Source organism: Martes martes (genome assembly GCF_963455335.1).
Source record: "Martes martes genome assembly, chromosome: 8".
NCBI lineage: Eukaryota > Metazoa > Chordata > Mammalia > Carnivora > Mustelidae > Martes > Martes martes.
The window spans coordinates 100,990,787-101,009,015 of NC_137895.1; the positions used below are offsets into that span (position 1 = coordinate 100,990,787).

General features: G+C 50.8%; 2 protein-coding genes across 5 annotated transcripts; both read left to right on the forward strand.

Moving 5' to 3' along the window:
- The first annotated feature begins 1,443 nt into the window (after window positions 1-1,443).
- Window positions 1,444-8,883, forward strand: ING4 (inhibitor of growth family member 4). Of its 4 annotated transcripts, none has more exons than XM_080812064.1 (8): window positions 1,444-1,703; window positions 4,385-4,456; window positions 6,370-6,536; window positions 6,716-6,830; window positions 6,998-7,103; window positions 7,351-7,498; window positions 7,760-7,821; window positions 7,934-8,883. In XM_080812064.1, exons 1-8 carry the CDS (start codon window positions 1,667-1,669, stop codon window positions 7,971-7,973), a joined length of 747 nt encoding a protein of 248 aa, XP_080668190.1. In that variant the 5' UTR covers window positions 1,444-1,666; the 3' UTR covers window positions 7,974-8,883. The 4 variants fall into 4 exon arrangements, with proteins under 4 accessions (XP_080668190.1, XP_080668192.1, XP_080668189.1 ...); XM_080812063.1 differs by having other exon boundaries at window positions 1,638-1,703; window positions 6,995-7,103; XM_080812065.1 differs by having other exon boundaries at window positions 1,638-1,703; window positions 6,716-6,821.
- Window positions 8,884-9,349: 466 nt separating this feature from the next.
- ACRBP (acrosin binding protein) lies at window positions 9,350-17,993 on the forward strand (the record flags this gene model as incomplete). The annotated part of the gene is made up of 10 exons (XM_080810285.1): window positions 9,350-9,472; window positions 9,816-10,122; window positions 10,322-10,416; window positions 10,917-11,034; window positions 11,691-12,135; window positions 12,635-12,767; window positions 15,277-15,456; window positions 15,578-15,745; window positions 16,909-16,992; window positions 17,603-17,993. 10 exons carry the CDS (start codon window positions 9,350-9,352, stop codon window positions 17,723-17,725), a joined length of 1,776 nt encoding a protein of 591 aa, XP_080666411.1. The 3' UTR covers window positions 17,726-17,993.
- Window positions 17,994-18,229: the final 236 nt, after the last annotated feature.

Genomic DNA, 18,229 nt, shown 5'->3' on the forward strand with positions numbered 1-18,229 from the left:
GGGACTAGATCGCCTCTGAGGTTACTATTTTGAGAATTAAAAACCTTTGAGCACTGAAAATGTGACAAATCTCCAACATTGAATAACGGCTATCTGCGTACTGCTGGACAACCATGCTCATGACCTGGAAGAATGTGGATAGGCCATGAAGTAATACCCACTTAAATTTTGGGCTCAGCCAGTCTCTTGGGTGGGCATCCAAGACCTCTCAATCTGAGCTGTGACACTAATGAATGTGTTATCTATGATGAAATCCGTCAATGTCTGCTAGCTTCCTGAGTACTTTTTTCCTATGCTCTCGCCAATTGCTGAAAATGCCCTGACTGCACTATCTTTACCACAGGTATTAGAACCAGAATCTACTCTTTTTAAGGATTCACTCACACTCAATCATAGGAAGAACTCTATGAGGTAGGTACTACTAGTCTCATTTGATAGAGGAGGACATAAACTCAGAAATTTAATTGCTTATCCAGGGGCACTTCGAGTGAAGTCTTCTAGATCCAACTGCAGTATCTTACCACTTAGTAGTAAACCTGAGGTTTCATCTTACCCTTCTTCACATATTTGGTCTAAAGTAAGTGACTGAAAATCTTTAAAACTCTGCCCTGTGGCATTGATGATTACCACAAATGTGTGAGTTGCGGGGGGTGGGGGGGCGGGCAGACAACAGTCTAAAACGCTCTTACTAACACCACTATTAAGGTATGGGCTTTGAGTTGTTTCCCCGGTGTGGGGGCAGCCTGTCATGCACTTGATTGATTTTCCATCCTGTTGTAAAAAGTCCTTATCGTGCTGTAGCTGATTAGGATGACAGCTGGCCCAGTTGTGACAGAGCTCCATGCTCCAGTCCTTTCAGAATCATGGTGCTAGTTAAATTCATATAAAACTGGAAAACAAAAAGGGGGGGGGCACCAAAACAAGGGGCAAGGCCATAAGTACTATGTCATTTTATATGTGAGAATGTATTCGAGTGTGAAGGACAGGAACCCTGACAAGTGTAAAGAATTACAGCTTTATTGTGTAAGTCTTTGTATTTATAAGAGTTTATAAATAATGAATTTCTTCGATGTTAAAAAATAATCCCGGGGAGCTGATGTTCTTGCGACTGAAAAGAAATGCGGAGGGTTTAAATCTCGCAACACCAGCTATTTCTCCCCAACTTCGTAAGAAAGTAGCTACCTTGAAGAAAGTCTGGATTCAGCCAGGACCTGCTGTGGTTACTAGATTAATATACTGCAAAAAGGAGAAAAGGTCCCCAGTCGCTAAAAAGGTATATTTATGGAATACTATCCTAAAGAGACGGGGGGGAGGTTGCCCCTCATTACCGCACATCCTGGTTTTGGAGGGAAAAAAAAGTTTGATAGGGAATGCAAAATGGCGACCCGCAGTGACGTCATGCCTGCTTCGGTCGCGTACCGGGCTCTCAGTAAGGGCGGAAGCGGGCTAAAGCCACCTCAGGCACCTCGGCACCGGCCGCCCCGGCTACCTACGCAAAAGGGAAAGTTTCAACGTCGGGCGGATGTGTCCCCGCGAATAATTTACTGAGGGCGGAAGCTCTCCTTTTAAGGGCGGAAAGGCTCCAACCCAAGGATAATAGCTTCAGCGCCTGTTGCGTTTCAGTCACTTCCGGGGCGGATCGGAAGTTGCTTTGTTTTGCTTCAAGATGGCTGCGGGGATGTATTTGGAACATTATCTGGACAGTAAGAGCAGGCTGGAGGAGGGGGTCAGGGGTCATAGAGTGGCGGGGGGGATCGGGGCTGAAGAACTGTACGGCCCCGAAGTCCCGGTGGTCAGAAAGTCACAATTACGAAGGGGTTCCGTGAGAGAAAATATTGGAGGGTGTGAAGAAAGAGGGGGCGGGGCAGCAGGGTCGAGGCCTGGCTTTTGGGTGTAGACGAGGGAGGGGCTGCGCGGTAGGGCTGAGGGGATGTCTCTTGAAGGGCTAATGGGCAGAGCTGGGAAGATATTTGAGGAGCCCATCTCCAGGGTCTCCAGCCTCAGGCTATTCCCCGCCCCCCCCCCCGATCGTTCAGGATCGGTCGTTTTAGTATATCACCCACTGCCATTTGGAGCAACGACAAAGACCAGCTCGCAGCTCCTCCGCTCAGTTCTTTCTCAGAAGCTGTTTCTCATGGGGATCGGGGGTTGTGAGTGACCACTGTCAGATGGTAAACTGGAACGCTTCTCTTCTTGGAGTAAAGATCCATTTCCTATCATATGGAAATCTGGTGTTATGTTTATGCCATTTGTGTAAACCACCCCTTCACAAAGCCTGTCACCCTTATGCGCTTACATTTGTCTTAGTGTTCGGAGTCATCCATTCATCCATTCATTTATTGAGGCCCTGCTCTGTGTCAGACATAATGGCAGGTACTGCGGAGATACCAAAATGAATAAGACACAGACCCTGCCCTCAAGTGCTCATAGTCTAGGAGGAAACCGATTCTGCTAATAAATAATCGTAAAACTGTGGCAAGTGAAATAATAGAAATACGTCAGAAGGACAGTTGGTAGCACTGGAGAAAGAGGGGCTAATTCCCTGGGGATGTAGGTAAAGCTATCACAGATTTGAAGATTGAGTGTTTATTTGCAAGGGTGGAGAAATAAAGGAAATTTCTGATTGGGGAAGGCATCAGCAAAGGTATTAAGGTGGGTTTGTGGCAGGTCAAGGAAAAATGAAATCAGAGTGCTTGATATATAGGACTCTAAGGTGGGAGATTGGGAAGTGAGGCTGGAGAGAGGTTGGGGCTAGATTATGCAAGGTCTTTTAAGTCAAGCTAAGAGGCTTGCACTTTAGATAGCATAAAGAACCAACAGATTTTAAAAACAGGTTTTAATAAAGGAAAACAACTGATGTATGATAAGTTCAGTTCTCAGAGAGTGACAGAAGTCTTTAAGAGCTAAAAGGACAACACTGATTGATTGACTGGTTGAGAGAGAAGGAAGAATCTAAGGTGACTCCTTGATTTCCTGCTTGGGAAGCGAGGTGGATATGATACCATCAGCAAGATAGGGAATCAGGAGTAACAGCAACATACCTAATTCAGTTTAAACTTAAGCATAGGCATGGTAATTGTGAGAGTGAGTGAGATGGAGATCATTCAGAGAATGTTAAAGAAGGTGGGAAAATGAGAGGATTAAAGTATAATCTCAAGAAAACATTAACATTAAAAGGACAGGCTAAAGAAACATCACTGTTGGAATTATCAGAAAGTCTATGAGGAGATTTGGAATCCTAAGAGGAAGAAAGTTACTGAAGGGAAGAAGATGGTGCCAACTGCTGCAGACATATTTGATAAGATAGGACTAATAACAGATCATTTGTTTTGGTAAGTCACTGGTGACTTAAAGTAGTCTCAGTAAACTGGTGGTGGGCAGACCTGACGTAATAGGTTAAAGCAGTGGAGGTATTTTAGAAGTTTGAAATGGAGTCATGGGAAGAGATTTTTCTTTTATGGAGAGACTTGAGTTATATATGCAGCATTCAGGTATTTATGGAAGACCCTCTGTATGTAAGTCATAGCAAAATAAGCAAGACAGATGTGTCCAGTCCTTCTGGAGGGCTAGGGAGATAGATACCAAATAACTGGTTGCACAATTCATGATTTAATTGCAGTTGGATAAGTGCCCAAAAGGGTAGAGCCAGAAAAACTTGACGGCATCATCAAGGGCACTTGGAGTCTGGAGAAGTCGGAGTTGAACGGAAACTTGAGGAATGAACAGTTTAGTAGGCCAAGAGGTATGGTGGAGGTGGGATGGAAGAATAAGCAGTCATTCAGGACAGAAAGCAGCACATGGAAAGCTGGGCAGCAGGACAAGCCCTGGCAAGTTGGGGGCACTCAGAGAAGGCCAGTCTGATGAGAGCCGAGCACAAACGGGGAATGACCTGAGTCAAGGCTAGAGTAAGGCGAACATGGGCCAGAAAGGATAAAGTAGGAATAGGAGTTGTGTGATAGGAAGTTACCAGATGGTTATAAAGCAGGAGGGTGATTTGATGAGATTTGCATTTTTTAAGAGACTCTTCTGACTGTGATAAAGAGAGCAGATTGGAAGCGTGTGTGTTATGAGTGGAGGATACCAGGTGGGTATTTAGGTTGAGGTCAAGGAGTTTGGAGGGAATCAAGGAAAAGGAGGGGCTGATTGATTAAGGAAGGTCACTGAAGGGGCAAATGGTGGGAAAGCTGTGAAGAGATGGCAGAGTGAATCGTGGAGAGATACAGACACGGCCTCCACTGAGAAGGGAATGATGAGTACTGTTCTGGATAAATCCAGCCATTCCAAGGAGGGACTCTTTTCCTGAGTCCCCTTTTGGATCTGTGCTATAAAAGCAGCTATAAACCTATAAAGGGCTGTGATTCTCAGTTTTTCTTCTTCTCCCTAGGTATCGAAAACCTCCCCTTCGAACTGCAGAGAAACTTTCAGCTCATGAGGGACCTGGACCAAAGAACAGAGGGTACGTACAGAGTAAGGAGTTTGTGTGTATAATGAGTGTGTATGATCTTTTCTTTCTCCTGCTTGGTGTTACCATATCATCTGGTCTGATCTGGAAAACTGTGGCTTCTCTCTCTTTGACTCTCTTGCAATTCTTAAAAGGAGAGCAGTGAAGTTCTGCATTTCTAGATCAGCGTTTCCATAATAGAGTACTGCAATAAGGCCTCAAGAATTCAAAGGTGCTCTGTTCTTGATATCTGCAAGAAGAATTGAAAAAGAAGTCAACTCGAGAATCATTGCCATTCTCTGTATTCAGTAAATCTATAGAAGGACTAGGATATTTCTACTCTGCTGGATTGTTAGTCATGGTGGTAGAGAAGTTCTTAAAAAGAGAGAGAAAAAAAAGAAGGAAAAGCGACAATTAACAACAGGATCGCTACACTGTGTTCTTCAACCTTACAGAAGCACTAGATACCATCTGTGGCCTTCCTTGGATGTTGAGTAAATCTGGCTGTATTGAGGCATTCACTTGGAGCCTGAGGCTACACTGCAGTGGTCAGATTGGTCTCTTCAAGGGCAAAGATGTCATCTGTTGGAGCCATGCCCCATACCTGCTGAAGGATATATAGGTCTTACCTTCCATTCTTAAGTAGCCATGCTCAAGGTTATGACAAGCTGGTGTTAGAAAACCTAAAGCTGGGGTGCCTGGGTGGCTCAGTGGATTAAGCCACTGCCTTTGGCTCAGGTCATGATCTCAGGGTCCTGGGATCGAGCCCCGCATCGGGCTCTCTGCTCAGCAGGGAGCCTGCTTCTCCCCTGACTCTCTGTCTACTTGTGATCTCTCTCTCTGTCAAATAAATAAATCTAGAAAAAAAAAGAAAGAAAGAAAGAAAGAAAGAAAAACCTCCCTCTGTAAAAAAGAAAAAGAAAACCTAAAGCTTTGATTTCAGTTACTCTGGGTAAGTTTACTCATGAAAAGGTGAACATCATGTAAAATCCTGGAGGTAGGCTCCCCTATCCCCCACCCCGAGAACCGCCTGCCGAATCCTGAGAACCAGCTTGCTTCCTTTGTATCACAGTCCCTACTCTTAAGTTCACACGCAGAAAGACCGGTTGGGAGATTATCAAACTACATGCATTTTCAGCTTCCTCCAAAGGCCTCCCACGAAATGGGGCACAAACATAGTGTGTACACAGATCCTTCCAGTTGTCTGTCGTTGCACCATGTTACAGCCACTCTTTTGTCTCTTTTCATTGACATGTTTTATGAGTCCTACCAGAGAGCAGGCAGTAAGCATCTACAGTCTAAGTGTCTGGGGACATCGCCAGCCTTCCAGTATGAAAACATTCAGAGCAATGTCTAAGATGAACAGAGAAAAAGTGACGAGAAGTACGAGCAGGTTGCAGACGATGAGCAAAGTAGGGTAGAAGAACTGTTACATAAATGAACTAGGGCCTAGTTTTAAACGATGAGTCACAGATGTACAGACCTGGAAGGCGGCCGCAGCAGATGACCCAGCTGGCTTCGCAGCACTCAGAGCTGGAATGTTTTTGAGACAAGAAATCCGGAAGCCTGTGAGACAAGATTCATGGTTCAAGAAGCACCAAGCCTTTCAAAGCAGCATCTGCAGACACGAACAAAAACATACTTCATATTAGTATGGTGTGCAAAGACTCCCTCCTCATTTTTCACTAATAAGTTCAGTTCCAACTATGGTAGCAATGTTTTCCTCACCTGAAGGCACCTTTAAAACAAATTCTGTCACTATGTTGCATTACTTGAGTAAATGGCGCAGTACCTATGAACTTTCAGGGCATTTTAGTTCGAAGGTTATGATGATGGTCAATGGAAAAGGCCCAAGAAACAAGAGGAAGAAGTGTGTTTCACGTAGCCACTCAGGGGCCTTTGTGACCAGGCCTCTGTCTCTGTTGTAGACCTGAAGGCTGAAATTGACAAGTTGGCCACTGAGTATATGAATAGCGCCCGCAGCCTGAGCTCCGAGGAAAAATTGGCCCTCCTCAAACAGATCCAGGAAGCCTATGGCAAGTGCAAGGAATTTGGTGACGACAAGGTGCAGCTTGCCATGCAGACCTATGAGATGGTATGGCCCTGTTCACGGCTCCCCACCTACCTCCCATCTAATCCTTGGGGTCCTAGACCCCTCCTTCAGCTGTGTCGGGATCTGTTTTGGGTCTGGGAGATACATAGACTGTGCCTTAGCCTTATTTTCTTTGGCCTGAACCAGCCTTTTAGCTCTCTCTTTTCCTTCCTTGCACCTAGGTGGACAAACACATTCGGCGACTGGACACAGACCTGGCCCGTTTTGAGGCTGATTTGAAGGAGAAGCAGATTGAGTCCAGCGACTATGACAGCTCTTCCAGCAAAGGCAAAAAGAGTGAGGAGGGGGGCGGGGCCTAAGGGGGGGGGCGAGGATTCCGAGGGAGAAGCAGCCACCCTTGAGCTACCAGGGAGGGGCACCAGCTTGGAAGGAAGGGGAAGCAAGAAGACTTAACCCATCTTTCTGTCTCCCTGCCTTCTGGCTTTCCCCCTCTTTCCTAGAAGGCCGGACTCAAAAGGAGAAGAAAGCTGCCCGTGCTCGTTCCAAAGGAAAAAACTCAGATGAAGAAGCTCCCAAAGCTGCCCAGAAGAAGTTGAAACTTGTGCGCACGTGAGTGTATGGTGGGGGGGGGCACTTTGCCATGAGGCATATTTTTTTCTCCTGTCCCGCACTCCCACCCCACACTGCCCCTTGCCACTCTCTCCATCTTCTGTGCCAGTAACTTCTCCTCATCCTTGTGGTATTTGCTGGATAGAGACGAGACGCCACAAGTCATTTGCCCCACCAGGATGTCTTTCTACCACCTCTGTAGCTTCCCTTTCTGCAGATGACACGTTCTCTTCCTCTCGGCATGCAGAAGTCCTGAGTATGGGATGCCCTCAGTGACCTTTGGCAGTGTCCACCCCTCTGATGTGTTGGATATGCCTGTGGATCCCAACGAACCCACCTATTGCCTTTGTCACCAGGTCTCCTATGGAGAGATGATTGGCTGTGACAACCCTGATGTGAGAACCAACCGTTTTGCCTCCAGATGGGGTTCTGGGGGCCACGAGGGAGCGGGTACAAGAGGGGAAGAAACGGTTGAATAGTGGGACTGCAGAATAAGAGGAAGGTGGAGTTGGTTGGCCTTGGGACCTCCAAGATTTCTCCAAAGGGACGGAATACGGGAACACTTCTGAGGAATCTGTGGAGGAAACTTCTTTTCTTTCCTCAGCCCCCTGCCCTGGGCCCCTGACTTCTGCTTCTTCCATCTTCCTCCTTTTCAGTGTTCCATCGAGTGGTTCCACTTTGCCTGTGTGGGGCTGACGACCAAGCCTCGGGGGAAGTGGTGAGTGAGAGATTTGCGGCAGGCGCCGGGCTGCCCCTGAGCTGCATGGAGGAGGGCACCCCCTCTCACTCACTTTCTCCCTCCGCCTCTCTGTCACATTGTTCCTCTCTAGGTTCTGCCCACGCTGCTCCCAGGAACGCAAGAAGAAATAGATAGGGGCGATGGATTCCCATGGTTTCTTCCACATCCCTGGACCCAGGCTAGTGGGGAGAGGAAAGCCTGTGCTGGGGCCTGGGGGCTCAGGGAGAGTGGATGGCACAGTGTAGTCATCCCTTCTCCTCCCCTCTCCCTACTCCTGGTGCTGAGGCTGCATCCAAACCCTGGTAGGGAGGGTGCCGCAGCCGCTAAATGTCTGTGCTCTCATTCAGCCTGCCCCCCTCAGAGGGAAGTGGTCTTGCCCACTGTCCTTTTGCCTCCATGCTGAGGTTGGTGCTGTATTTCCAAGGGATGGTCCTCTTCACTCCCCTTGCTTTGTATTTAAGGACTGGGGCAGTAGCATGGGGGCACTCCCCAGCCCTGACTCCCTCCCCCTGTAGGGGGGGCTCTGGTGTGATAAACTCTCTTTGTTCTCTTCCTGCTTTTTCCATGGTGGGGGCTCCCCCAGAGCATCTGGGCTGTGGCCTTAGTTGAAGGGGCACCCCTTCTTCTGTGCCAAGAGGATTCATCCTGGCCTTGTGAATGGGAGAGGGGGCAAGGCAGAGTGCACGTAACTCACGTGTAAAGGAACTTGAGTAGGTGAATAAAAGCTATCCATGTTGGCCTGCTGTGTTTATTGTAGAGACTGTATTTTAGTACATGTGCTATCCGTTTTGTTTGCATCGTCTGGGTTGGATTAGACGTGGGAGGAAGTAGAACAAGACATGGAACCAGAAGTGGTACCTCTGCACCAGAATCCACAACATCTCACCTTGGGAAGGACAGAGCTGGGGGCGGGGGAGGGGGGGTGTGCCTCAGACCCGGGCTTTCCCAGACTTCTAAAATTATGCATCTTTTCTCCATAAAGCATCTTTCATTTAATTTCCAATAAATGTGTATTTGTGTTTTATGCACGTACTATTATACTATTAGCTTGATTTCTTATTTTAAACACAACACCGAAAAGCATTTTTCCCTTGTGCCGATGGCTTGTCTTGCTTGCGTCCCACTGGGAAACCACTTCCTCAAACTGAACCACCAGGTGGAATCCTGAGCACCTCCTCACCTGAACCCGCTTGTATCCCCTTTTGGCTCATTTCTTACCTGGAGACTCCCTCTAGTTCCTACCCAGGTGGACCCTGACTTTCCCATACACTCCTTCCCTGCCTGCCCCAGAACCCCGCCTACATTCCCGTCCAGGCCTCACCACCCGTGGGGCCGATTGGTTCTCCAGACCCCGGTTTTGTCATGTGTAAGAGAGGGATAACTACCCACTTGCTGGGACTACCTCGGGAATGAAGCAGGGTAATACAAAGAACAACACGGGGCGTACTCCGTCGAAGGTTCTGGGTCAGTGATAGCTTTTGCCGTCACTTTCCCCTGGGGGTGGGATATGACTCGCGTGAGGACCCTTACGCCTCAGGCCAACGCGGTGAACGCCGAGCGCGCGGCGGTTCCCGCGGCCCCACCCCCGGCCCTTTGTGACGTCAGCGCCGCACCTTCTACTCCCCCGTCGGCGAGCCCGCGCCCGCCGGCTCTCTCTGGCTTGGCCCGTTAGAGGCCGCTTTGGTCCGGGAAACGCGGGCAGATCGACTGGGGCCATGAGGAAGCTAGCCGCTGGCTTCCTTCTCTCCCTCCTCGAGGGTGAGAGCTTCGCGTCTGCCCGAGCAGTGTCTTCCTCCCGGGGTTCAGTCCTCCACCTCCCAAGAGCCCATGCTTTAAGGTTTTGAAACGCCTTCTCAGGGTGGTCGCCTTGGCTTTGCTCCCTGGCTTCTGGGGTCAGACCTTAGCCTCTGCCCCTGGAATCTCGTCACCCTGATCCGCTGGGATCTCCGGCCAGACGCCCCCCCCCCCCCCAGTTGCTGCTTTCCACGCAGTCCGCTCGCCAGCCTATCTGCCAGGGCCCCAAGCGGGTTTTGGAGTTCGGTCTGTTTCCCTGCCCCGCAGTGCTGCTCCTGCTTCTGGCACCTGCCCCAGCCCAGGATTCAGTTTCGGCCTCCACTCCAGGCAGCCCTCTCTCTCCCACCGAATATGAACGCTTCTTTGCACTGCTGACCCCGACCTGGAAAGCAGAGACCACCTGCCGTCTCCGTGCGACGCACGGCTGCCGGAATCCCACCCTCGTCCAGCTGGACCAATATGAAAATCACGGCTTGGTGCCCGACGGTGAGGGCCAGACTAGTGGGGCAGCCCTGTGCTCGCTGGGGCTGTGCTCGCTTGAGTCAGGAAGGGTATGGCCTGCTCCTTACCCTGAGGCCATATTCTCCACTCTGTGGACCCAAGGAGCCCACTGCCCCTCCCCCTCAGGGAGGGAGTTCCCCTCCACTTCTGTGTGTTCACCTTCTCCATCCCTGTCCATTCTCAGGCGCTGTCTGTTCTGACCTCCCTTATGCCTCCTGGTTTGAGTCCTTCTGCCAATTTACTCAATATCGTTGCTCCAACCACGTCTACTACTCCAAGGTGAGGCCCGGGACAAATGTTGTCTTTGGCGTCCTAGGACCACGGGGAGGTGGAAGGGGTGATGCGTTGAGGAAGGGCTCCAGCAGGGCCATCCTGAGATCCTTCCTCCCTGCCACTTTGCCAATCCTTTACTCAGATTCCATAGGAGTACAGCCTCACCTTGGGCGTTCAGACGGTTGGAACAATCTCGTTCCTGCAAGAGAAGTAGGGAAGAGGGAAGGGAAGAGGCAAAGGGACAAGCCCCCCCTTGCTTCTAACACTTGAGTGATCTCATTCAATTCAAACACAAGAGTGAAGGCAGAGGTGTGGCCCAGACATGGAGTCTTATCTCACAGGGGAAACCTTTCTCAGGTCTAGAGGGTTCTACCAAGGAACATATCCCTTCATCCCTGCCCAGCAACTGTGAGAGAGGAGACATGCCGGAAAAGGACTGAGCCGGAAGCTGGAGTAGAAGTCTGTCCTATGGGAAAGGCATGCCCATGGTCTCTCTTTCCTTACAGAGGGTCCGCTGCTCCCAGCCAGTCTCAATCCTCTCTCCCAACACTATCAAGGAGATTGACGCTTCCTCTGATGTCCCTCCCACCACAATGACTTCCCCCCTTTCATCTCACATCACAGGTGAGACCCTCCCAGTACCAGTGAGGCTGCCTGCAAGCCCTTCCAGAAATCCCAGAGCCCATAACTTTAGGCGTTGGGGGTCAGGAGGGAATGGGGAAGAATGTTGAGCAGGGCTGGGGGGTGGGGGGCGCTGGCAGCACACAGCCAGTTACAAAAGGCGGAAGACTGCTTTTTTATGAGTACAAGGTGAGGCTTTCCCCAGCCCAGAGTATCTTCTGACAGTGCTTACAATTCTAGGAAAAATTTGCTTTTCTCAGCTCCCCAAAATATTCCTGCATCTGGAAGTCCTCTGGGACTTTCAAAAGCCACCATCTTCATCCTAGAAAGGGTTCCTTGCTAGCTATTCAGCATCTTTGGAGTTTCCTAAGTGAGAGGGACAAAAGGTGGGATTTGAGGCGGGAGTTAGGGAAGAGGAGCTCTTGTCAGGGAGATGGAAAGGAGAACCACGATTGCCATAATCACCATGGCAATTTTTCTTTTATTTTGATATTCGTATTCTTCCCTGTGTCTTTTAGACTTGACTGTGTGAATAAGTGTCATTTCTTGTGCCTTTGTGTTTCTGTGTGTGTCCCTCTGTAACAAAGACCCTCGGGGGCCAGAAGCATGACTGTTCCCTTTCCATTTTCTTTCTCGGTCCTTCCCAAACCCTTCTGCAGCCACAGAACGACAGGCCTTCCAGCCCTGGCCGGAGAGGCTTAACAACAACGTGGAGGAGCTGCTACAGTCCTCTCTGTCCCTGGGGGGCCAGGAGCAAGGGCAGGAGCGCAAGCAGGAGCGCGGGCAGGAGCGCAAGCAGGAGGAAGGGCAGGAGCAAGAAGAGCAAGAGGAGGAGCTGGAGGAGGAGGGAAAGCAAGAGGAAGGCCAGGGGGCAGAGGAGGGACTGGAGTCAGTGGCTGGGCTGCAGACAGACCCAGAGCTCAAGTTCCAGTCTGAATTTGTGTCTTCCAACCCTTTCTCCTTCACTCCCCGGGTGCGGGAAGTGGAGTCCACTCCCATGATGATGGAGAACATCCAGGAGCTCATTCGATCAGCCCAGGAAATGGATGAAATGAATGATCTGTATGATGAAGAACCCGTCTGGAAAAAACCAACCCGTGACAGGTACAGGCAGTTCTGAACACCCCTGCCCCCGCCCCACTCCCAACCCCAGCCACCAGCCCTATCCCCACTGCTGCCTTTTTTTGGGGAGGAGAAACTGCCTTTCCCAGCTTCCAAGACCCACTCAGACGTGCTTGGGCTTCAGGCGTGCCTAGCAGCTGTCTGTCTCACCTGCTCTGTCACCGTCATTGGGTTTAGCGCTGCCCTAGACACCCGTCCTCCACGTGACGGAGTGCTACGGACCCTGGACCTGGGCCTGGGTTCTGGTCTTGTCTCTGCCTCTGATTAGCACTGCAGCTTTGGGGAAGATTACTTCCCCTTCCTGGACCTCAGTTCCTTCTTTGTAAAAGGAGGCAATTGGTCTGAAGGCCTCTAGAGCCTCATGGCCATGCTGAATGTGTGTGACTGAGACCAGACACCAAGGGGAGGGGCAAAGAATGGATGTGGCTTTCAACCTCAGCCCTCCAGCCCATCCCCACCAGCCTGCACCGTCTTCTTGCAGCCTCCTGCAGATGCCCCACGTGGAGGCCTTGCTGGTGCTGTGCTACTCGATTGTGGAGAACACCTGTACCATAACACCCACAGCCAGGGCCTGGCAGTACATAGAGGAGGAGATCCTTGGTTTCGGGAAGCCGGTATGTTTGCAATGCTGCTTAATGGATACGTGCTCATTGGCCATCCTCTGGGCCCGGCACTATGCTGGGCCTTGAGAGTGTGGGGGAGAGACAGGGATGCAGAAAGCATAAGGCGCCATTGGAGAGAGTCTCTGCATGAGAATCCCTTCTTTGGGAGGACATCTCCAGCTCACCTTCAAAGATGAAGGCCCAGGACCTAGTCTGGAATCCATACCTGTCCAGAGTTCATTCTTCATCTCTCTGAGCTGTTCGGCTTGAATTCCCTCCTGAACTAGGTCACCCATCTTCAGTACTTGGCTTCACCTTGGATGCGGCTCTCCTTTCCAGAGGGGTCATAGATCCCATTCCAAGGATCGGTAGAGGGATCCCAGCCTCAGTGTGCCCTCAGTACCCAGCGAGTTCTATTCCCGGGAAGGTATTCTGTACATTTTCAAATTAGACAAGTTAGCAAACTTGTCTTTGCTAACTTCAACCGTTTGTTCAATATTGCATAGTGTCAAGCCCAGAGGATGGCCAATGAGCAAGTTAGATAATTGATTTTTTAGTACAGCGTACCAACTCTGTACTAAGTACTTGAGATGTCGGTGATGAGTAAAATAGATCCAGTCATCTTTAGTGGGAGAGGCGATGAGGAAACAGGCAGAATAGTGTGATGGATAAAGGCAGCCATGGATTAGTGCACAGTCCGGAGGCAGCAGATGGGGGTCCCCACGGTCCATGTTTGGGAGGAGTAGAGAATTCTTAGAGGAACTGATGTTTAAAACAGAGACCTGAAAATGAAAGATGTTTGACAGGCAAAAGAAGGGGCTTTGGTAGAGGTTCCTGCCAGAGGGAGTAGTAGGACACCAAGAACGGGCATACTGCTCCTACCTTTAAGGGGTCCAAGAATCATGAGGGATTCCGTAGCATTATAAAAGAAGTATGCAGTAGTGTTGGAAAGAGACTTTTTTAAAATTATTTTTTACTTTTTTATTTTTAAAGATTTAATTTATTTATTTGACAGAGAGAGACACAGTGAGAGAGAGGGAACACAAGCAGGAAGAGTGGGAGAGGGAGAAGCAGGCTTCCTGCTGAGCAGGGAGCCTGATGTGGAGCTTGATCCCGGGACCCTGGGATCATGACCTGAGCTGAAGGCAGACACTGAACGACTGAGCCACCCAGATGGCCCTGAGACTTTTTTTTTTTTTTTTTTTTTTTTTTTGAGTGTAGGAAGTTCAGGAGTCACGGAGAGTTCCCTAGATATCAGGGTTTCATTACAGGACCAGGCAGGAGCCCATTTTTACCTGGAGCAGAGTGGCAGGAGATAAGAGTCCGAAAGATAGGAAGGGTCCTAAGGGGGAAAATCTCAAATAGCAGTCTGGGGCATTTGTATCGAACTTGGTAGAAAAAGCTAACTCGGTAACGATTTTGAATCAGGGATATGATGATGCTTCCTTATGTGCTGGTATGAGTAAGCAAGGTGACATGAGATTCTTTGCGCCGTGACGTGGGTACCCATGCATGACGGGGGACGGACAGCACTGAAGGGACGTGGTGGTTAGCAAGCCCCGCCCAAGAATGGGGAGGAAGCCCAGTGGGGGCACAGACTCCAGCTAGGAGATGGGTAACTCCACTCTGAAGAATGTCTTCCAAGAACTGGGAGGTTTTGGACCTAAGTTCTTGGGTAGAGGGTAGGTCTGGGAGTTGGCTGGGACAGAGTTCCGCCATCTATTAGATGTGTGATTCTGAGCAGGTTACTCGGCATCAACTGAGCCCGTTTCCTCATCAGGCAGTGGGAGATGTTTCTCCTACCTAGGCTAGTATAGGGCTCCGGTGAAGGCTAACGGAAGTGAGAGCATTTATGGCCGTGGTGCCTAGGACCCCTGTCAGGCTCCCTGCTCAGCGGGGAGTCTGCTTCTCCCTCTGCTTCTTCCCCTCCCCACTTCCGCACTCATCCACTCTCTCTCTCAAATAAATAATTTTTTTTTAGATTTTATTTATTTATTTGACAGAGACACCGTGAGAAAGGGAACACAGGCAGCGGGAATGGGAGAGAGAAAAGCAGGCTTCCCACCGAGCAGGGAGCCTGACATGGGGCTTGATCCCAGGACCCTGAGATCATGACCTGAGCCGAAGGCAGGCGCATAACTGAGCCACCCAGGTACCCCTCAAATAAATAAAATCTTAAAAAAAAAAAAAAGGAGTAATTATAGGTCACCTGGTGGTAGACATCTGTCAGGCACTTGGCAATGAGGATTTGGAGCTCAGGCAAGAAATGGGAACAGATGATAAAGATTTGGGTGTTGCCTACAGAAAGGTGAAGGTTCTCTGGGAGTAAACACATCATCCAGGAAGAGGGTGAAGAGTTAGAGCGCTGAGGAGAGGTCCTAGAGGAGCCTTTGGGGAGGGAGCAGGGAGGAAAGCCAGAGAAGCCTTCTGAAGAGCCTTCATGCGAAGACATTCTGCGGGGACAGCTCCGCAGGGCTGAAAGTGTCTCAGCCTCAGTTTGTCAACCACACTCCTGCCCCAGGTCTGTGACAGCCTTGGGCGGCGACACACAGCCACCTGTGCCCTCTGTGACTTCTGCTCCCTGAAGCTGGAACAGTGCCACTCGGAGGCGGTCCTGCAGCGACAGCTGTGTGACAGCTCGCACAAAACACCCTTCATCAGCCCTTTGCTCATAGCCCAGAGCATGTCCATCGGTACCCAGGTACCTAGCCGGGCAGCCCACAGTGGGGGAGGCCTCGGCTCCACGCAGGACTGGGCAGCGGGAAGGGAGGTCTGCAGGGGAGCGGGGGGCATGCACCTCTCCCCTGTCCCCTGTGCCACAGGTAGGGACCCCAACATCAGGCCGCTTCTATGGGCTGGATATGTATGGTGGGCTCCGCATGGACTTCTGGTGTGCCCGGCTTGCCACCAAGGGCTGTGAAGATATCCGAGTGTCCGGCTGGCTCCAGACTGAGTTCCTTAGCTTCCAGGATGGGGATTTCCCCACCAAGGTCAGCGTCTTTCCCCAAAGCTCAACCCTACCCAACTGTCCCCATTCCTTCCAGTGATTTGCTCCAAGTAGCCCTAAGATGTGCAAGGGAGGGTTAGGCCTCTGGTTTCTGGGAAACCAGTCCTCACTGAGCCTCCTGCCTCTTTCCAGTAGACACCCTTCCATCCCCCCTTCCTCCTCTCAAAAAGAAAAGAAAAAAAAAGAAAGCAGGTTTGTGTTTGTGAAAGGAGTAGGAATCAGAGGGGTGGGAGAGCACAGGACGGGGAGGCAGGAGACAGAGCTTCTGATCCCAGCTCTGCAGGGTCCCTGCTGAGGGCCTTGGGTCAAGCTACTTCCCACGCTGGCCCAAAGTGAGACTCACCTCTACAACCAATGATGAGGGGACGCCTGAGGTTCAAGGACCTATGACCCCGTGTTGCCCTGCTCCAGTATGACAGGCTCCTTGACCTAGGTTCCAGCACTTTCCCTGCTCAGTAGAATCAGCTTTGCTCCCCCTCTCCCCAGAGTGTCCACCCCTGTAGTTCTGGGGGACTGTTGACTGACAGCCAGGTCCCTTTCTTCTGTGGTTTAGCAGGAAAAATCAAGGCCAGGAAAAGCCGGGCAGCTTAAGAAAGGGTTGGTAGCTGAGATGAGGGGCCCCAGCGCAGCTCTTATCCCTGGGGCTGAGGAGAGGTCCTGGAGGAGCCTCTGGATCTAGAAAGGGTCTCAGAGATCATCCCTCCTCCTCCCCTGGATTTACAGATGGGGAGGCGAGGTCCACAGAGGGAAGTGATTCACCCAAGTTCACACATGAGAGGCTCTTCTGCCCTCTCCCTCACTTGGCCATCACTAGAAGACTCCCTGAAACTGGACCCCTGATGGGGCTCCCTTCCCCATGCCCTGTTCCTCAGCTGCTTCCCCAGCAAGCTGACCAGCAGAGCAGCCACTTAATTCTCCAGCTCCTGGCTTCTTTTCAGCATGGAACTGTGACTTGAGGGTGGGGCAGGAAAGGCAAGGGGGACAGAGACCTAGTCCTCAGAGAGGGGCACCCCAGGTGTGGAAGGTCTGGTTCTCAAAGGCTCTAACCCTGGCCCTGGTTCAGCCATTATGGGCTCTCTCTGGAGGACTGGTGTGTTAGCAGGCTTCTGATGTCTCCCCACCTCTCCATTCTGGCTCCTGGCTTAGATTTGTGACACAGACTATGTACAATATCCAAACTACTGTGCCTTCAAAAGCCAACAGTGCCTGATGAGAAGTCGCGACCGGAAGGTGAGCCCCTCACCCCGCCCCCTCCTCCCCTCAGCCCCTCCATCCGCCACCACAGGGCGGATCTATTCTGAGCACGCAAGCGCATGAACACACACACACACACACAAACACATACACACACACACCCCACTCTGCTCTGAGCAACATCAGAATAGTACCTTGCTTGCATCCCTGGGCTGAGGCCTCCACCAGAGCCCTCTCTCCCACTCTCTCCTGTCTTGGAGTAAGTGAAGCCCTCCCAGGCAGAGGTGGCTGCATCCAGGAGGGATGTTGCAAATAAAAGGAGAGGGCACTGCAGTGAGAATCCCTAGCTGGGCTGGGCATTGTATATTGAGGTCTCCGGCTTGCCTCTGGCTCTTACTCACCAAGAGTCTGGAATAAGTTACTTCCTCTTCCATCCTTAGCCTCCTCGCTTCTTAAAGGAGAGGCTGGGCTACTCGGTGTCTCTTGTAGCCTTAAAAACCCACATCTGTTTCCTCTCTGCTTCCACTGCCCTGTGCCCATCCCTACTTGCCTCTGGTTCTCGTGGGACCAATGCCACTTCCCCACCTCGGCGCCTCTGCCTCCTGGGCTCTGTGACACAGGCTGTGTGTCCCTGATCCCCGGGTAGGTGTCCCGTATGAGATGTCTGCAGAACGAGACTTACAGTGTGTTGAGCCCGGCCAAAAGTGAGGACCTTGTGCTGCGATGGAGCCAGGAATTTAGCACCTTGACTCTAGGCCAAGCCGGATGAGCTGGGGTCCGTCCTGTCTCCACCCCAGCCCGACCTTTCCACATTCCACTGTTGCTTTTAGACCCCATCTGTCAGTTTGCTTCCTGGCTGCCCCTTACGGGTCTCTTACCCTTATGGGTCTCTTACCCTTATGGGTCTCTTACCCTATGGGTCTCTTACCTGGTCTCTTACTCACATTTTCCTTGGGTTGGGGCAGCAGTCCCAGAGAGGCCCATGATGGGAACTCCACCCGCCTTAAAGGATGTCTTTACATAAAGTGTTTATTTTCAACCTGTGTGGCCTACTTTGGTTCCGATCCCATCCTCAGCACTGCGGTCCTGCCCCATGAGAACCAACACCAACCCCTGAGATTTATGGAACTTCTGAAGATGAAAGGGCCTCAGGGATGGTACTCAGGGAAGGAGCCAGGAGAAGACCTAAGGAATCAGGAAGTTAGACTGAAGAAGGCCATGGCCGGGGTCTTAGGGATTGTGTGGACCATGAGGGCACGTGTCTATTTCTGAA

Coding starts and splice junctions, on each gene's coding strand:
- ING4 (XM_080812063.1), top strand. CDS start 1,667: ATGGCTGCGGGGATGTATTTGGAACATTATCTGGACA. Junction 6,537..6,715: donor CCATGCAGACCTATGAGATG/GTATGGCCCTGT, acceptor CCTTGCACCTAG/GTGGACAAACACATTCGGCG. Junction 7,822..7,933: donor ACCAAGCCTCGGGGGAAGTG/GTGAGTGAGAGA, acceptor GTTCCTCTCTAG/GTTCTGCCCACGCTGCTCCC.